The 17,541-nt window shown below is 38.4% G+C and overlaps 1 protein-coding gene across 1 annotated transcript; it reads right to left on the bottom strand.

Moving 5' to 3' along the window:
- Nucleotides 1-3,067: 3,067 nt before the first annotated feature.
- LOC146160438 (uncharacterized) lies at nucleotides 3,068-7,895 on the bottom strand. The gene is made up of 8 exons (XM_083384609.1): nucleotides 7,787-7,895; nucleotides 7,409-7,606; nucleotides 6,890-6,987; nucleotides 6,584-6,746; nucleotides 5,871-6,288; nucleotides 4,205-5,167; nucleotides 4,009-4,087; nucleotides 3,068-3,830 (listed from the first exon to the last, which is right to left on the bottom strand). Exons 2-8 carry the CDS (start codon nucleotides 7,559-7,561, stop codon nucleotides 3,803-3,805), a joined length of 1,902 nt encoding a protein of 633 aa, XP_083240735.1. The 5' UTR covers nucleotides 7,562-7,606; nucleotides 7,787-7,895; the 3' UTR covers nucleotides 3,068-3,802.
- Between the last annotated feature and the right edge of the window lie 9,646 nt (nucleotides 7,896-17,541).

Here is a 17,541-nt window from a genome sequence, read left to right as displayed (position 1 = left end):
AGAGCAATATTATTTCAATATTCTGTATTAAAAAATCTGCGTTATGTTTTAGTTTGCTGTAATAGTACCATGTATAAGAACACTACCAGTGTCTGATTTAAACTGCAATATTATAGTTTCTTTCCAAATAGTAAGTAAAAAATATTTTTTTTTATCCTTAATGGCCTAATATTTAGTCAATGTTGTAACATTTCAAGTTGAATTACTTAGGGTGGTAAACTTATAGTGACGGATGTGTAGACTGTGCTAAATAACTGCATTCTGGTTTATTAAGTGGTCCGCATCTTTCCTGAAAAACATTATATTAGAATAGATTTTTACTTATCTATAAATAACACAGCCATGAATAATATCTTTGCATCATGTAAATCTGCCTTTTAAAACGGATAAATTGTCCATTTTTAAACAACCATTTGAAAAAAAGTGTTCTTAGTGGGGTAAATTGTATTTATATTTGTAGATCAAAGTGACGATGGACAATTTTTTATTTGTAGATCGAAGTGACGATGGACAAAATCATGGTCACTTTGATCTACAAATATATAAGAAAAGGTGGAGACAGGATATCACAAAATTACGCCAGAAAACCAATTGCAAGAAATTGGCATAATACCATTATGCATAAAGCGACAATGCAATAAAAATCGAAAAGTTTTACAAAATATGACTATTCTCAAGTTAAGTTTAGGGAAGTGATATGCCTTTAAAATGCTTTGGGCATGGCGTAATTAAATTGGTGAATTAATTTTAAAGACGCAAGCGCTAATATGTGATTGGTCAACATCCGCTTAGGAACAGCCACTGAATGAAATGTAAATGCAAGTTGTTTGAGTTGCGGATTTCGCGCGCTGATATATGGGCCAGATAATGCCCTTTATATCCGATCCACCCGACTTTCTTTTCATCACAACATTTGGCACAGTCACCAATTGGCGCATCAATTAAAAACAAGGAACGATAATCGCTTGCGATCCCCGCAAACTGTTTTTTAACTTCAAATTGGTACGCTCGCAAATTGGAGTTGACATAAGTGGCGCAACATGACACATTTTTTTCATAATTCTCTACGAAAAGTAAAAAAAAATAGTTGTCATAACATGTATAATTGTATATACCTTGCGTCAACCCTATAAATTTTTGACCTTAAAGATATCCAAAATTCATTTTATAGCTTGTGGCCTCTTTAAGAAGAGAAATTTTATTTTTCCTTATTGTTCTAATGGGAGACGTTTTTTCCTTGTAAACTACACGGCGCGGTGGTGTAGCGGAACAAATGAACAGCAATTTCTGCTACAATAACAACCTGCGACAAAATCTCCGTCAAAGGGAGATTTGCAGGTGCCCGGGGCTAATTTAATTCGTCCCCGATAGAATTGAAATCACGGCTTTCGCGCTTCCTTAACAGTATGATTTTATTTCGTCCTGGGCTTTGACCAAAATCCGAAAATCATCACCCTATCCGGTAATGCGTATTTGCCGCCCATTGAAAGTTGTTGTGTAAGGAACGATTGGGCTCCGAGGAGATGCGTATAATGTCGTTCGAGACGAGTATTTGGAGTAATTCAATATTCGTATCGCACGAACCGTCATTAACATTCCCTGGGTAAAGCCAATGGAGAAGAGAGCAAAGAGAATAATATATAGCGGGGCGAGTTAAAGCGAAGGGAGAGAGAACGCGGAAAAAAAGAGAAAGGGCAGGCGTATGTAACTAACACTCATTTAACTATATCTTAAAAGGTGCCTGGTATTTTATTTGGAACGTTAAAAACATGAATATTGTGTACCGCCGGTGTCTGCTTTAAATCAAACAAACTTACTACATACGTTGTATATCTCTTGTCGAAAATACTATAATCACCCAGATCATTGGGTAATTTGTTAATAATTTGTAACAAACCGAGGTTTCGGTTAAATTGATTTTCACGGCCCCTTAATAAATATTTTTTCTTTAAAAATATTTATGAACTCTTAATCCCGTTAAATTCTATGACAAACGGTCGGCAGGTTTGTAAGGCGCCTCCCGACTTCAGAGGTCCGCCGCCTTCGCTCGAGTTAACAAATCCCCCGACACCAGCAAGCGTCTCGCACCACCCAGCCATCATCCACGGCAGAGACGATAGCGACTATGCATAATTAATAGAAAAATCGCCGTTAAAATTTCCCACTTTAGGATATTAAACAGCAGTTTAAGTGCAGGCCGCGTAGCGGGCGCAGGGGCGAGAATTGATCGACACGATCGCATGGGTGTCGGTGGGACGTCGTCGTCGCTTCGCCTGTGCCGTCAATACGCTCATGGCCCTATGGCTCACCTAAATCAATGACAATCAGATAGTAAACTAGTTTATGGAAATTGATATTATTGATTAGGAGCAAGGGCTTTGGGATGAAACCGATTGTCAATTATTTTTGCAGCAGACACGTGGAGAAAGTACAACTAATGGTTTCGCTCACGCAGCCTTGTCACGATTGACACAACTCACTGGCTGGAAAGACGAAAGTATAATCCAAAATGGCGGGCGAACATGAAGAAATCATCCATCAACAGAATTTTACCCACGATACATTTATTCTATGTTTTTTTTTCATTCGTGAATTGGTGTGTTGCATTTAGTAAGATACCAGGTTTGTCCCAAATATCAATTAAATCTTAAAAGCGTCAAGCTGGACTGTTTTGTTTAACAATAGGGTTAACCTATTTTACTTGAAATCCCATCGTTTCATCACGCAACTGATGTCGATTGTGCTAACCCTGGTGGGCGGATGCCAATCGTTTACCATACTGTTAACGATTACAAGATATACCAACAGTGGAAATCACTTTACAGGAACTGCTAACATTCCTTTGTTCGCCGGCTAGTCAAAATAATAAAATAACCCCGAAACTTTATCAGACATCTACGGGTAACAAATTTATTAGACCGATATAAACCTGTTGATTTATTTGTTATAATTGTTTAGGTTGGGTGTACAACTGTACATAACCTGCGTTTATCATAATGCTTCGTACTGGTTTTCAAACGGTAACCTGTTGAGATTAAACAGGAAAAGCAAACATTTTTTGGTTTAGTTTTATTGTGTTTTGCTGTGCGTAAAACAACAGAAATAACGTGAACTTTGACAAAATATAACATTCAAGAACGGGCGGATACATATCACGATAATACTTGGCGATAATAGTTGAGAAAAAAACACGCTGATCTATTTCGACGGAAAACGCAAACAAAGTCAGCGTCAACTCACAGCAAAGCAATAAGTGGTGCAGGATTAGGCAATCAGACTGTCATCTTTAATGTCACATAATGTATCGGTACTATAGAAGGTACACTTTTTAACGAGTGGGTTGTTCATTTTCGTCTAGTTCAAAAGAGCTGTTTTGTCGTTTCGCAGCGGTTTGTGAGCTAATTTCATCCGTGGCTGAGTGCCATAAAAGCCGTCGACGGCGGGTTTATTATCGTGCCCGAGCAGCGAGTGTTACATGTGAAGTAGCTCGTAATTCCTTGTAAACCTGTGTTGATGCCTGGTTTCCGTCCAGCAACAACTCGATTTCGCCTGACGTTTTTGCTTTTTAATGCCAGGAGTGGCGGGACAAAAGCAAGCGGCAAACAAAAACGACGTCTGCGCAGCAACGCCACTTTACGCCTCCACTGCGTACCATTTGCGGTGGCACTGTAATAGCGCTATAAACAGTTGCCAATGGGTCCATTCTATTCCTTCTTTCGAACAACATAAACCCTTCTCGAAGTGTCGCTCAAAGAATGCGGCCTGTGTATATTGCTTGGTGGATCGCACCAGTCTGTCAGGATCATTGCAAAATGATAGAAGCGTTTATTCTGTAAACAACAAATCAAATATTAAATAATAGGATTTATATAGTAAGCATAAAATAATTTCAATGAAAAAGAACACTGATATTAAATAGATAATAAAAAATAATTATTAAAAAGTTAAAAAACAGTTTCATTTTAAGAAATTCAAAGGCCTGTGACAAAGGAATATATAAAAATTTACCTGTGATGATGGGCTTTTTCACTTTCGGAATTGTCGCGACTTTCGATTGAATGTATCGATTCAGCATCGTCACTTTGATCTACAAATATAAATTTTGTTGAAATTTACGAATGTTATAAATTCAATCAAAAAACACAACCAAAGTTATTCTATACAATGTTTAAGCTAACAAAGAAAATGCGGATAAAATATTAACCTCTTTGCTCTAGATTCCTTTTGTTGAGTTGAGCGCGGTTAATTTCTCTCAGTTGGGCGCTGGCCTGTTCATGAACCACCTTCAGATCGACCAGGCCTGGAATTGAGTTTTGGCCTGTGCGAACGCTTCCATTCATAAATTGAGGATGAAATACATTGGCTGGGTGCTGGGAAGAAGAACCCAGGCTGGCAGCAAACTGTTGAAGTTGTTGTGGCGTCATTTGCATCGCGTTTGGCAATGCGGAGGGGTTCTTGCCTGCTTGTATTCCGGAAAGTCTCTGATGCAACACGCTGTCCATCCAGTTGTGCATTGTACGCGCGTCGCCCGCTGGTAGATCCGGTGAATGCAGACTCGTAGATTGCGAGGATGGTGAATTCTGTGTGTCCCTGTGCGCTTTGGAAGGAGTATTACTAGTCGCCACGTCAGCCAGCGACCAGATTTTCGGCTTGCTAGGAGAAGGTGTTGGGACGTTTGAAGCTGCCGTTGACGGCGTAGTAGGTGATTTGGAAATACTGTGGGAAGCGTTCGAGGTAGGGCTCTCATTTCCGGACGAATTCTGTCCATCTAACTGCTGAGCAGCCATCATGGAATGGAGGGGGAGGTTCTGCAGCGCTTGTTGGTATTGTTGGTGCATCTGGGCTTGCTCGTTGAGAGCCATTATTACGTGCGGCGGTAAACTGTGGCCTCTGGATGCAGCCAACAGTGACGCCGCAGCAGCTGGGTTGAACTGTCCAGGAAGACCCTGCCCAGGATGAAACATGCGGTGAGGTCCTTGGGAAGGGGGGAGATGGCACGGAACGCCGGCTCGCGGACCACTGGAGTTTCCAACTGTTGGGGCGATATTGGTTGGAAGGACGGATGGGGAGCTGCGCTGACTGGCGTAAGGATGTATAGCGTGGCGAGTGAAATGTGAAGGTAATTGCGGAAGTCGTGTCCCATCGTTGCTTGAAGGACGGGAAAAACCTGTAGCAAAAAAGGCTAATTCACTAAAAATACATTATGCATTCCTCAAGACTTTAAAATTAACATCAATCGCCCACGCGCGTAGGAGTCGATTACAATTTATGCACTAAACAAAGTCTTGTAGTTGCATGAATTGTAGCCCGTTTAACAACTGTTCGTTCAAAGCTTAAATGTAACGTCGAGACATATTAGGAGTGTAGGAAGAGCGCGTCCAAGTTCAAGCAAAGGTCGGTCGTGTCAGGCTGAACTGCTGCTGAAAGGTATTTTGGAAACCAATTAGAGGTCTGTTGTAGTTATCATGACTTCTAGATAGGCCCCATACGTTTGTAAGCTGACTGTGATCGTTTGTTCACACTTTTGGTATCTGACCGAATCGCGACCCCAATGCCCGAGGTTCGAGAGTTCACATCCTGGTCAGAGAACTATTACACAACTATAACTAATTAGCAATGCTAGGGCTGTTGGTTCGCATACTGTCATCAGCAAAGGGTTTAAGTGCTACCTAATGACAGACTGTCAATTTATTCACAGATATGTTATTTCATGCCCCAGTAACTACTTTAATAATAAAGAAAATGTTAGTAGGAAAATATTGATAACAATTAGTAGTTAATAAACATATTTTACAGCAGTAGTCATATTTTTACTGGATACGTTTGCACGATTCATATCGCGCGCCATTTTGAATGCGAACCCAACTTACCCGAGTTTGAAGTTTCATTTTCTTTGGAAAAATCACTTCGGAATTCACTGCTGTCGACATTTGTATCTTCCGCTCGTTTGCTACTTTGAGGCCGTATCGAATTCAATCGCTGATCAGAAAAAACGGTACCCTCATCGGACAAGCTCTCGCCTCCACTGCTGTGGCCGCTAGTTGGTACGTTGGCTGCTTTTCTTCTTTCGGCTTCACCAATCGTGAGGATACCAGGTTGGGGCTGAGGTTGCTCTCCATCAGTACCAAGCAGAGGTGATGAGGATCGGCTGATATTATTAGCATTGCTGTGGTTACCATCGTCGAGGTCATCTTCATCGTCATCTTCACCGCAACGGTTGCGCGGCGACCACGTCATCTTGTTTTCCTTTTTCAGGCGACGGCGGGCGTTGGCAAACCAGGTCGATACCTTTTGAAATAAATGATAAGTGTTATTTATTTTAAATATTCGTTAGAAGATATTTTGAGCAAAATATTAGTTTATAAGGATAATGATCATTGGAGCGTAGTTCGAGATTAAATGAAAAAACATTCCTTGTGTTTAACAACAATTTGTGCTTAATATTATTATAGCATTAATATATTTTGGCCATTAATCTTAACATCAATGCAAACAACTGATAATATCGTTTACATAATTAAAACGACATTAGTTGATATGTTTTATTGTCTATTCACGCTAATATTGAAAAATGAGTAAAAACCTGAGTAAGCGTCATTTTGGTGATAATGGCAAGCATAATCTTTTCGCCTTTGGTTGGATAGGGATTTTTTCTGTGTTCATTTAACCAAGCCTTCAGAGTTGAGGTAGTTTCTCGGGTTGCATTCTTTCTCCTTGCTCCGTCGGTAAGACCCATTGGACCGTATCTAATATATATAAAATAAGCTTAATAAAACTCCAATAAATATTATTATATGTGGATATAACAGATTTCTCAAAAATGGAATAAATCATATTAACCTTAATAAAAAGTCAAGTACGTTTAGTACAAAAAACATTTCTCGCATACCCGTATCCATAATGGGCTGCTACCGCTGGGTCATAGTAGGCGGCCGCGGCAGCTTGGGTAAGTCCGGCCCGCCAAGCTTCCGAATTCTCACCGGGGTTCTGTAAGTAATAAGACTGAATTTAAAAAAGCTTACAAAAAATTCAGAAAAGTTTAAAAAGTAATTTGAATTCACGTCGAAATTACATTTTATGTCTTGTAGATTGATCAAAGACCAGCATGGGATCAGACTGGCGGCAACAAAAACATTGCTAATTAGTAGAACAAGATACACTTGTCCTGTAATGGCGAAATTAAGAGAATTACTAGTACAAATCAAATATGTTGACTGATTAACCAACAGTAACAATAGTATCGGTTGGTCACAAGTTCAAAACAAATAGTGACGAACATCGCTTATCGAGTTAGATGATATTCGCCATTTTGATTCGACAAACATTTTGACAAGTCAAAAGTTGACTTACAAACCGCAAATGTATGAAAAATCTGACAAATATGTAACACAATTTGTAGAAATCCTACCATATGCGGGTACAATGCGGAATGGTCGACGGCAGCAGCAACAGCAGCGGCGGCTGGTCCGTACGGAAGATAGCCCGGAAAGGACGGCGAGGCGTACGGGGATCCGTACATTGCAAGTCCCGGGAGCCGAGCAGCCACTAGTCGGGCGTCCATCGAAACTATCTCTTGCGTTATAATCGAGACAAAGCGATATAAGGCCTGAAAAAGTAAAAAAAACTATTTAACAAACAGTCTCTTTTTAGGCAAGCTCAGTAAAACAGTAGTGAAATTACTTACAACACGGTTTATTCTTTAACTAGAGTAAACGCCACTACATAGTAAGGAAATTTACCAACTTTGCCTTTATTTTAATCGTTGTATACCTTTATTTTCACTTACCTTTATTTAAAAGATTATGAAGTTGAATCTTAATCAGTACGTCGAAAAATATATCCAAAAAATGTTCGTCGTTATTGTTTCAGTTTTTTGTTTTAAACACTGATAGATCTGTTAACGACAAGAACATTGATTTACCGAATTATATTCGAACAGAGATCACTAAAACTTTCCTAACGCTAATGTATTTCCTGTTGCGGATCGCTGACTGGACTGTGCTTAATTCAAAAGTAATCTGACGATGTCGCGCGTCGACAGCGGAAAGCCAGAGCATTTTTTTACGAATCTGTCTTACGCTGTCGAGAGTCGCGCACTGGCATTTTTTTCGAGGTGAGTAAATCGTTGGGATGCGCCGTCGCCCTCTCTCGCCCCGCATTTCCTTTCTCGACAAATGTTTTCAGCGTCAGCGACATCGCCCGCGTTTTTTTCTTCCTCGCTTTCAATTTGCCAAAGTAACCATATATGCTAGTGCTGTGCTCTCTAGCCCCACCATTCGAAAATTAAATGCCGGTGTAATTAGAAATTGTTTTCTTGAACTGCTGGGGTGATTACTTCTTTTAGTTACCATAGTAAACATTGGCTAGTTTGCTTTTTAAGAACAGCTCTAGTAATATGACTGAATTAACGCATTAATAATTCTGCATTGCTTAATTTTTAGTTTCTGAAAAAAACTACCTATCGTCTTCCTTACTCACTGTAATTTGCAATTTTCCTTGTGTCTTCCATCTCCTTTAAATTATAGATTTCCTGTAATGTCGTAAATGCTCTACTGCGAGTGTCAATTGCCCACTGATATACGATTTGTTGCTTGATATGTCGTGTGCCCGTTAGTTATACAATCAGGCAAACTTTTTTGGACCGCTGTCTTTTGACGGCCCAGCGGCAGACTGCCAGATTATCGCAAGGAAAAGTGTGCAGACAAGGGGTGTCAAAGCGAACGGCAAAGGGTCGGTACACAGACAAACAGCCAACTTGAGAAGACCGACAACAATGAACTGTGTACAGACAGGCTCTCCCGCAACGATTCGTCTGCTGCTGGTCCGCATGTACAGGAAAGGATTAGGATTGTTTTGTTTCAAACGTTTTAACACCTACACCGTTGATTTACCAAAAAACTGCATTTGTCCACGACATACAACACAGTTTCTAGCAATCAACCGTTTTTATTAATGACGAGTTAGATTTAAAGTTACAGTATAGTAATTAACAAACAAAATGAAAAGTAAGTTTGGACGTACTGGGCTTATAATACTGACTGGCAAACTTGGCAAAACAATCTCAACAATTAATTTACAATTGAACCTATTTTAAACGGCCTATAGCTTCGTCGTCAAGTACAGATGTTGTTCAAAGGTTTGTTTGCGTACCCACTTGGCTTGTTTGAGCTTGTTGTTTTCGCTCGTCAATTAAAGTCCATGCAGTTACAAAGTACTTGTTTACATGTTGCAAGTAGCGGTCGATAGTTTCCATTGTCACGCGAGTCGGAGTGATCAAGAAGGCGTGTCTCGGGGCGTTCAGAAAATAAGGGGTTACTTGAAAAGCGCCTTGATTACTTGCTTGTCTCGCGCAATGATTAGCTGCATAATTTGACAACAGTCAATAACAATGGACATGTTCAATCTCTAAATAATAAACTTAAGGTTAATATTTTAACGTTTGCAATCATAGAATATAACAAACAAAATTTTGTTAATATGTGGGCGTTACACTGTGAAGCCCATATTGGTTTAATTGATGTTGCGCTGTTCTAATAAAAAAAAACAGTTTTTAATGTTAAGTAAAGTACCAACGACAAGGTTGGTAAAACGTTTAACAGCCAAAATTCTTCAAACTGATCGAACTGTGAAATTGTAAAATCCTATACAAGAAAGTGTTGTTGTCAGACGAGTAGGCTAAGAGTTTACGTGCGATCGGATATCTACACCTCTGTGTGAACACGTTTAAAAGTGCTATATCCGTAATACCACAGAACGACGATACGTAAAGTTGGCACTAATTAGTTTACACAGATCGTTTTAACGAGATTTGAAAGGAAATGCGGAAAGTGTGAAAAATAGGATGATTTCTATAATTGTTAAGGTTGCTTTAGTTTCTTCATTATTGTCAATTGGGCAACATTTTTATATGGATTGTTAATATTTATTAGTCAATCAATTATAACTTTTTTTGAATATGTAATGGATTCCAACAAGTAATAGTAAAGTAAGTTTGGACAAGCTGTTTTGATCGAAGTGCATTGTATTGCCAGATTATAAACAAGGCGCTCACAAATTGTTAGCCATCGCGTGTTATCATATAATTGCTGCTTCCATCCAGCCCTATTGTTCGGACCAACTGAAAGACAATTGGTCGCAAAAATTCGCTACCATGTTACAGTAACGAGCGATGTTGCGCAAACTAAGACAATGGCGCGCAATTGCGGACGCCGCTTGTTAATGGAAATCGCGGTCAGATAACGTCAGCATTGACTCTGGGCGTTAAAGGCCTCGTTTCTGGCCGTGAAACACCTCTCAAAGACGAACCACCTCGCAAACGCTGGTTGTACACAGCGATCACCCCCTGGGAACAACAGATGCGTACATTCAAGTTTTCTCAGGGCTTTTGTTAAGTTAATTTAGTTCCCAGCTTATTTTTTATTGTGGGTCATTACTATAAGAAACATTTAAGTGGTTCATTGGGTATATCATTGTACTAATAAAATATATCCAACCAATAAATTTCTGTTATATTTAGATTAAAATTTTCGTACTATATATCCGAAAATAGTAATTAAATCGCAATTTGCATAGAATGACCGACTGTAAAACGCAAAAAAACTTGTTGATCAACATAATAAACGCTTTAAAAATTGACCAACCAGTACTTTCGCGTGAGTTACGTTATATAATTTGGATTTTCCAACCCCAATCCTGATGATTCATGGCCCGTCATGAAATGGACCATATCTACCAGTGACATGGTATCAGGTGATAATTTCACAAAAACTTATTGTTATTTTAACTGATTTTGGTAACCGGGGTTCGAACATATGAACTCTAACATATTACGTTCCACCGGCTTATAAACGAGCCACAAGATTTATTAAGCCTCATGGGCCTCGCAGGAACACGTCGAACAAGTTATTGTTTTGCGCAAAAGAAATGCGCAGAGTTTTCTCTTTATTACATGGTTAGTATGTTTACATGTTCCTGTCAGAGTTGCTTGATCAGATTTGCCAGTATCGAGTAGGACTCGTGCGCGTGAACCGTGTGACGTGCATGACAACTGGTTGGTGACAGAGCAGAGCTTGGCGTCGCGCTAAATATAACACGGGTAAATCCTTCTGAAGGCTAATGAGTGCGGTAAGTGGCCGCTACATTTCCGCCGCGGCTCTCGCCTCACGTGTGCTTTGAAGGCTTTGTACGCGCATACGCGAGGCCCGAGAAAGTTGCACGTATGCAAGCGAAGTAACAGCAGCGGTCGTGTCCGCTTCGCCGCCGTTGAACTCTGGTTAAACTCACAACTTGCAACTCGAGCGTTAACAGGATTAAAGTCTGATGCCACGCAACTCTAATATGACTAATCATCGACTGCTGCGTCCGCTGTGCCGAGTTACGCCGTCTGTCTGTAACCTTTGCCAAGAATCCTTCGTCTCGAAGCATTCTGCCGTGTCGTAATTGCTGAAAACATGTTGTGGCTATCTTAAATTGATAAATAGTTTAGCATAAGCAAAATATTTTTTCAGGTTGTACAATTAATTTCATAGTTCTATTTATGATTGACCTTTTTGTTTTTGTTTTGAATCGTTTTAGATATTAAAAACGCACATTTGTTAAGAATATTAAAAAGTTCTCAATACTTTTTACTCTAAAATGCAAACGACATACTTGCCTTTTTTAAATAGTTTTTTTTTTCATAAACAATCTTTAATAGAATTTGCGAGAATGTTAGGATTTTAGAGTTTGATTCGTTTTTAACTATACTGGTTTACTTTATTTGTTATTTTTATTTAATACCAATTTATGTTTTGTTTATAAAAACTGTTTATTTATCAAGGAACGAAGATCTTCTCCTGTAAACCCCGGAAAAATATGCTGTATACTCCAGCTAAGCTGTGCGACCGTCAGCAAGAGCGACAAACAGCGATCAGAATATTCATTAAGCGACTATACATCATTTCACCAATATCGTTGTCTATTTATGTCACATTTAGGCAGGCGTGTTGATCGCTACAAGAACAGATCAATAATTAATTGAGAGGGGTGGCATTGTACTACACGACAAGGCCACTCCGACCCTACATTGGGTTGGATGAAATAATACCAAACCTACAGAAACAGTGATGGACAGCATTAAACCGCACGCAAGCGTCTGTTGTCAACGGATAAGCATCATAGTTTGTGCTGGCATGCCACTACCTGACAATGCATAATGAAATATTTAGGTGCACAAAATGCCATGTTGCACTACGACCCTGTATAGTTGGCTGTCGAACTTCGCTTCCTGTATTTAGCTTGTTCCTGAAAAGACGCAGTCCTATATCCAGACCTGGAGAATTAGAACTTTTACAGATTTTTCAAAGTAGATTAGAATTAGAACAATCGAATCCACGAAAACGCTACACTAAGGTAAAATCTGAACTGGAATTAGTTTAATTAAATTCACAATTATTTGGATAAAGCTAAATTAAAAATAAACTTTTGTTCTTATAAGAGTGCAAATTGCAAAAATGCGTTGTCACTTTTAAAACTGTATAGTTAACTATAACATGTCTGAATACTTGTTTCGACTAATAAAAAACTATAGATAGAACAAAGTAGCATTTTCGGCAAAATCGGAAATTAGATTTAAACTAAAACTATAACACACAAACATGTCAAAATTTTGATTCGAATTAGAATTTAGCAGCATATCGCTGTTATCCGTAGGATAATAGGCTATAATTATCTAGTTGTCCAATTTCGTTTCCATATATAGTACTACGGTCTATCAATGTACGTTGAATAACTTAGATAGCAAATATCGCCTATATAAACAAAGCTTGCTAATAGCGAGTGCGGTTAACATGTGCGGTATTATCATTGTATCTCATATTAGCGTTATTTATTTTTTGTAACGGTTCGGAAATATTTGCGAATCTACAAGCTTTGATGTAAGTAGTATTTTCTGTTGTACGTCTTTGTAAGGCGTTTTTTTCCAAAATAACAAGGTCAACTTAATAAATAAATGCAACACAAGTGGATTCATATCTATAAGTTTTATTGGCGTAAGCGGGAGTACGTTGCCGCCTCATGCGACGTGTGTATGTATGCCTGTCACATGGGATAAGTGGATGGCAAATTTGCCAACTGGTCGAGATGCAACCGGTTCAAAGTTCGCTTTTGCTGACCAAAGGCGCTGTTCTTAAACTTTGTTACGGGCCATGCTCCACATTTCTTATCAAACGTTATTAGTCCAACCACCGGGGCATATGTTGTTGCATTTCCAAACAGACTTGTACATGCGTATCGTCCCATGAGTCGATTCGTTGACGCCGACCCAGGCTCCCGCAAACGTTGTTGGTCAATATTGACTTACTCACCTGTCGCTTGGCCCGACGCAGCAAACACTAGAAACACACTCAAAGACGACGTTGTTGTTATTTTAGTTTGTTCGACGCTAAAGACCAATGTTAACTAAAAGAATGAAAGCGATGAGGAATGATGAGCAGTTGGAAAATAAATTGAGAGTTCGAAATTACCTTTCTAGTTTTAAATTTTAAATTTTAAATTATTTTTGAATATTTTTGAATATTTTAAATTATTTTTGAATACCAAGTTAACTGTTATCAGCGCCCTGTGCACAAAGTTTCCTCCAATGTATTACCTAGATTGTTCAATAAGAATGCCTAAAATTTAGGGTTTTAATGAAGTGCCTAAAATTTAGGGTTTTAATGCAGTCCAACCACATATACAGTTTTTTAAATTTTAAATGAAAACTTTTTTCTATAGAACAAGGTGCAGAAGCCCCGATTTAAATTGAAGTCGTATTTGTATAAAACGACATATTCTTAAATCGTATAGAATTCGATCAGCAAACTTTGATATTTTACCTATTTTTTGTTTATGTTCTTAAACCTTTAGCCTTTTGTACTGCCCTCCTGGTTTATGTTTTTGTAAGATATTTTTAAGATGGGGCGTCTTAGATCCAGATCAGTGACATTTAGAGGGGGTTATCAATTTTTAAAGCTTCTAGTTGATAATCATGTTTCAAGCAAATTCGGCACCATGTGAAAAGAACGGCGATAAGATTTATTTATGAATAATTTAACGTCAGATTGAGGGCTTCATGTAGCTCGGTGTCGATGCAAGGAGAAGATTAGCGCCACAAACTTGCTCGACTTTTGTTTCTTACCACTTTGCCAGGAGGTCTGACTTGTCTTTACAACATTGGCGGAAATATCCTCGTGCAGGGAACATCATTTATTTATTTTTGTTGACAAAACGCGTGAGTGGATAGGCGGCTTCTTATTTAAAGTACCGGTATGATCTTTTTTTGCCTTACTTAAAACAAACTTGTTTGTTGTTCGTTGTTAAGTTTAGGGCGAAAATACGTCTTAATTAGGATAAACAATAAGTGCAATTTGATTTAAAAATGATTGAAATAGCCTATGTTTTCATGCAGACGAGCAAACAAAATGTTAAAGTTTTAAGGAATAGCAACAGATTAATTTAAATTTTTTGGAACTGAAGCTCATTATATTTCTTGTTTTTTACATAAAAGTTAGTCGAAAATAAATTGTTTAAATTCAAATAAACAACAGTAGTTTGACATTCCCTGGAGTAGTTAACCGTCAGCAACGTTTGCTTGCGCTTGTCCGTTTGTAAAGGACGCCATTTTCGAACGCCACAGGAGAGGAATCACATCTTATCGGGCGTATTCCAAACTTAAGTATGGACTAGGATGACATGATGAGGTGCTTGATTTTATCTCGAGCCGACAAGGGTTGGACAAATAGAGTTGAGCGGCAAAATGCAAGATCCGTCACGTTCCACAAATAGCCTTCCGATGGCGCGCACCCAAGCGGCCAGCCGCAAACGCCGGTAAATGCGTTGACAACGATTTGTTGTTGCACAAACTGTTTCTATCATACGATCCGTCGCTTGTTTGACGAATGAATGATAGAATTTAGTGCGATAAGCATGACAAAGATTGTGTCATTGCTAAACTGATGCGCCAAGATTTTAGGTCCAGTGAGGCCTTGCAATATATGAGCCAAGTGGGTAAAAGTGAGTTGTTCGCTTAGGACAGTGGTTCTCAACCTTATTTCTTTCGTGGCCCATTTACGTTGCAAAAAAATTTTGTGGCCCAATAGTTTTATGAAAGAAAAAAAACAAAAATAAAAAGGTTTAGAACAAAACACAGGAGAAACATATTTCAAAACAGATCATTTATTTAACCGTGCATTAGTGTGATAGAGGCTGAACATTAATTTATATTCCTTTTTTATTCCTCCCCAAGCCGTTATTCCTGTAAAATTAAATATAGTGACACAAAAGAAGCCAAATTTAAATTGGTCTGTGGCCCACCTAAATGTTCTTATGGCCCACCAGTTGAGAACCGCTGGCTTAGGGCAAGTCGGAAACAACTTGTTGTGAGCATGCTGTACAATACACTTGTGGTCAATGAAGCGTGTTTAAATGTTGTAGAAGTATATGCTTATGAAATTGTATCTCTTAAAAGTTTTGCAACTGGCGCCGAAAATAAAATAGGACGGTAAGACCTAGGATTTTCATTTAATTCTGTAAGTGATTAAAAGTTTAATGGGATCTATAAGCCATACATACATTAACAAAGCTAGGCAATGTAGTTTTGGTGACAGTTGCTTGTAAGAGAACGCAAGTGCATTTACTTATCAAAAGTAAACACTCGTGTGGCGGTTTAAGGACTTTTCGGTTAAGGCGCGAATGTCGACAAGTGTATTTGCTTGTCACTTGCTGCACAAGAGGGCAGCCATCACGACTCGGCCGACGCTCATTTCCCTCTTGTTAGCAAATGTCATGATAGGCTACACAAACTCGAAAATGTAATACGACACCAAAACGAAAACATAATTAGAACAATAAAGCAACAATATTCACAACGGAATAATACCCAAACCCTTATTAATATGTTTAAGTCGAAATTAGTCCTATATCGTCCATACTTATTTTTGCCGGTTGGTCCCTATGTTCGCAAGTGGCAAGAAACTAACAGGGAGAAAATTTGATTTATCGCGTGTAATAGCGAGCGTTCGCTTGCTTAAATGTAGTAGAAATATGGAGGTTTATCACGTACAAAGAAAAAAACAATTTTTGATTGTATGCGTGATGTGCTTAGCCACCGCGCTAAAGGCCTGTATTTATTCGATCAGTTTCAAACACACCAGGGTTATACGTAATCTGGAAACGTTACTACTTACTATAGGCTATAGAATTCAAACAGACAAACAAAAGAATAGTTTTACCGTAACATAACAAATACTGAACACTCAAGTTGTACCATTGTAAGTTGACATAAATTCTAATTTAGAGCGCAAGTGCCATAAAATTCTAGCTGGATTTAGTGTCGAACACACTCTCCCAAAGTAGCTTTAACATACTAAAATAGCAAATCAAATTCGCGATAACGCGAAAAGTTTTGCATTTGCGTAGTAAAAGTTAAAAATAAAAAACAGTTTCCCATCTGCACATAAAGAAAATATTTTGACCGACCGACAAAAATTACGAACCACTAAAACTAAAAGATCAAGCTACCTTAAGAGAGATTTTGGTGTTTTCACTAGATCTATGAGACAACATATCAAGAGAAGCCCATGTCGCTAGGCTTGCGTATGTCAAGTTGACAACATTAGAGTTTAATATTTTTTATTTGCCTGTGACAACCCATAAAACTGTGCAATGCAACTTAAAAGTGCAATTGTGTTTTTAGGTTAAGGCAGGATAATTGTGATTAAAGTTGTTAGACCACGATTTGTCCGAAAAGCTGTAGCCTATACTGATTATTTACTAGTTTTGTAGAGATTTCCCTTTAACGTTGGGTTGTGTTGTAATTTACACATAATTTGTTGCGGATCAGAACAGATACCATTCTAGTATAGAACATCCCAATACACTTGTGAAATAAAAAGTTAGAGTATGTAATGGCACATTTTATATTGTTATGAAGAATCAATTTAATGCAAGGCACATACGTTAACAAAAAGGAGTTGAAAAGTTTTAAAAAATGACCGAAAAGTAAAAAAGAAATGGAACAAAGTGTTGTGTATAATCCTGCGTGTCACAGACGTTTAAAAATACGTTTATATACATTAAAGAAAACTTACACAGCATCTAAACCAGTGGTTCTTAACCTTGTTTGCTACCGCGCCCCCCTTAGATACCAAAAACAATTCGGTATTTTTAGATTACATAATAGTAGGAAAACATGAAAATACAAAAGTTGACTCTTAATGCGCAACATAATAATTTTCATCGAGATGATTTTTACAAACGTTTTGAGAGGCTGCACAGAAACCACGTAAAAATGTCGCCCGGAGCGCAAATATTAAACATTGCATAAATCGGGTTTCAAAAGGCGTGATGAAACACAATGCAATAGCTATACTGGAAATAACATTAAAACTTCGCGCAAAAAAGTCTTGATTCCCCGGCGCTAACCAATTGTGACAAAACTTACATCTCTTCAAACAAATCATACTGTTCTGACTAACTAAACACAGCATGAATCGACCGTAATAGGTAGCAAATATTGTCCAATAA

This window comes from Ascidiella aspersa, chromosome 3, assembly GCF_963924565.1.
Source record: "Ascidiella aspersa chromosome 3, kaAscAspe10.2, whole genome shotgun sequence".
Lineage (NCBI taxonomy): Eukaryota > Metazoa > Chordata > Ascidiacea > Phlebobranchia > Ascidiidae > Ascidiella > Ascidiella aspersa.
The sequence above is the reverse complement of the archived record's forward strand: the minus strand, read 5'-3'. Positions and strand labels throughout refer to the sequence as shown.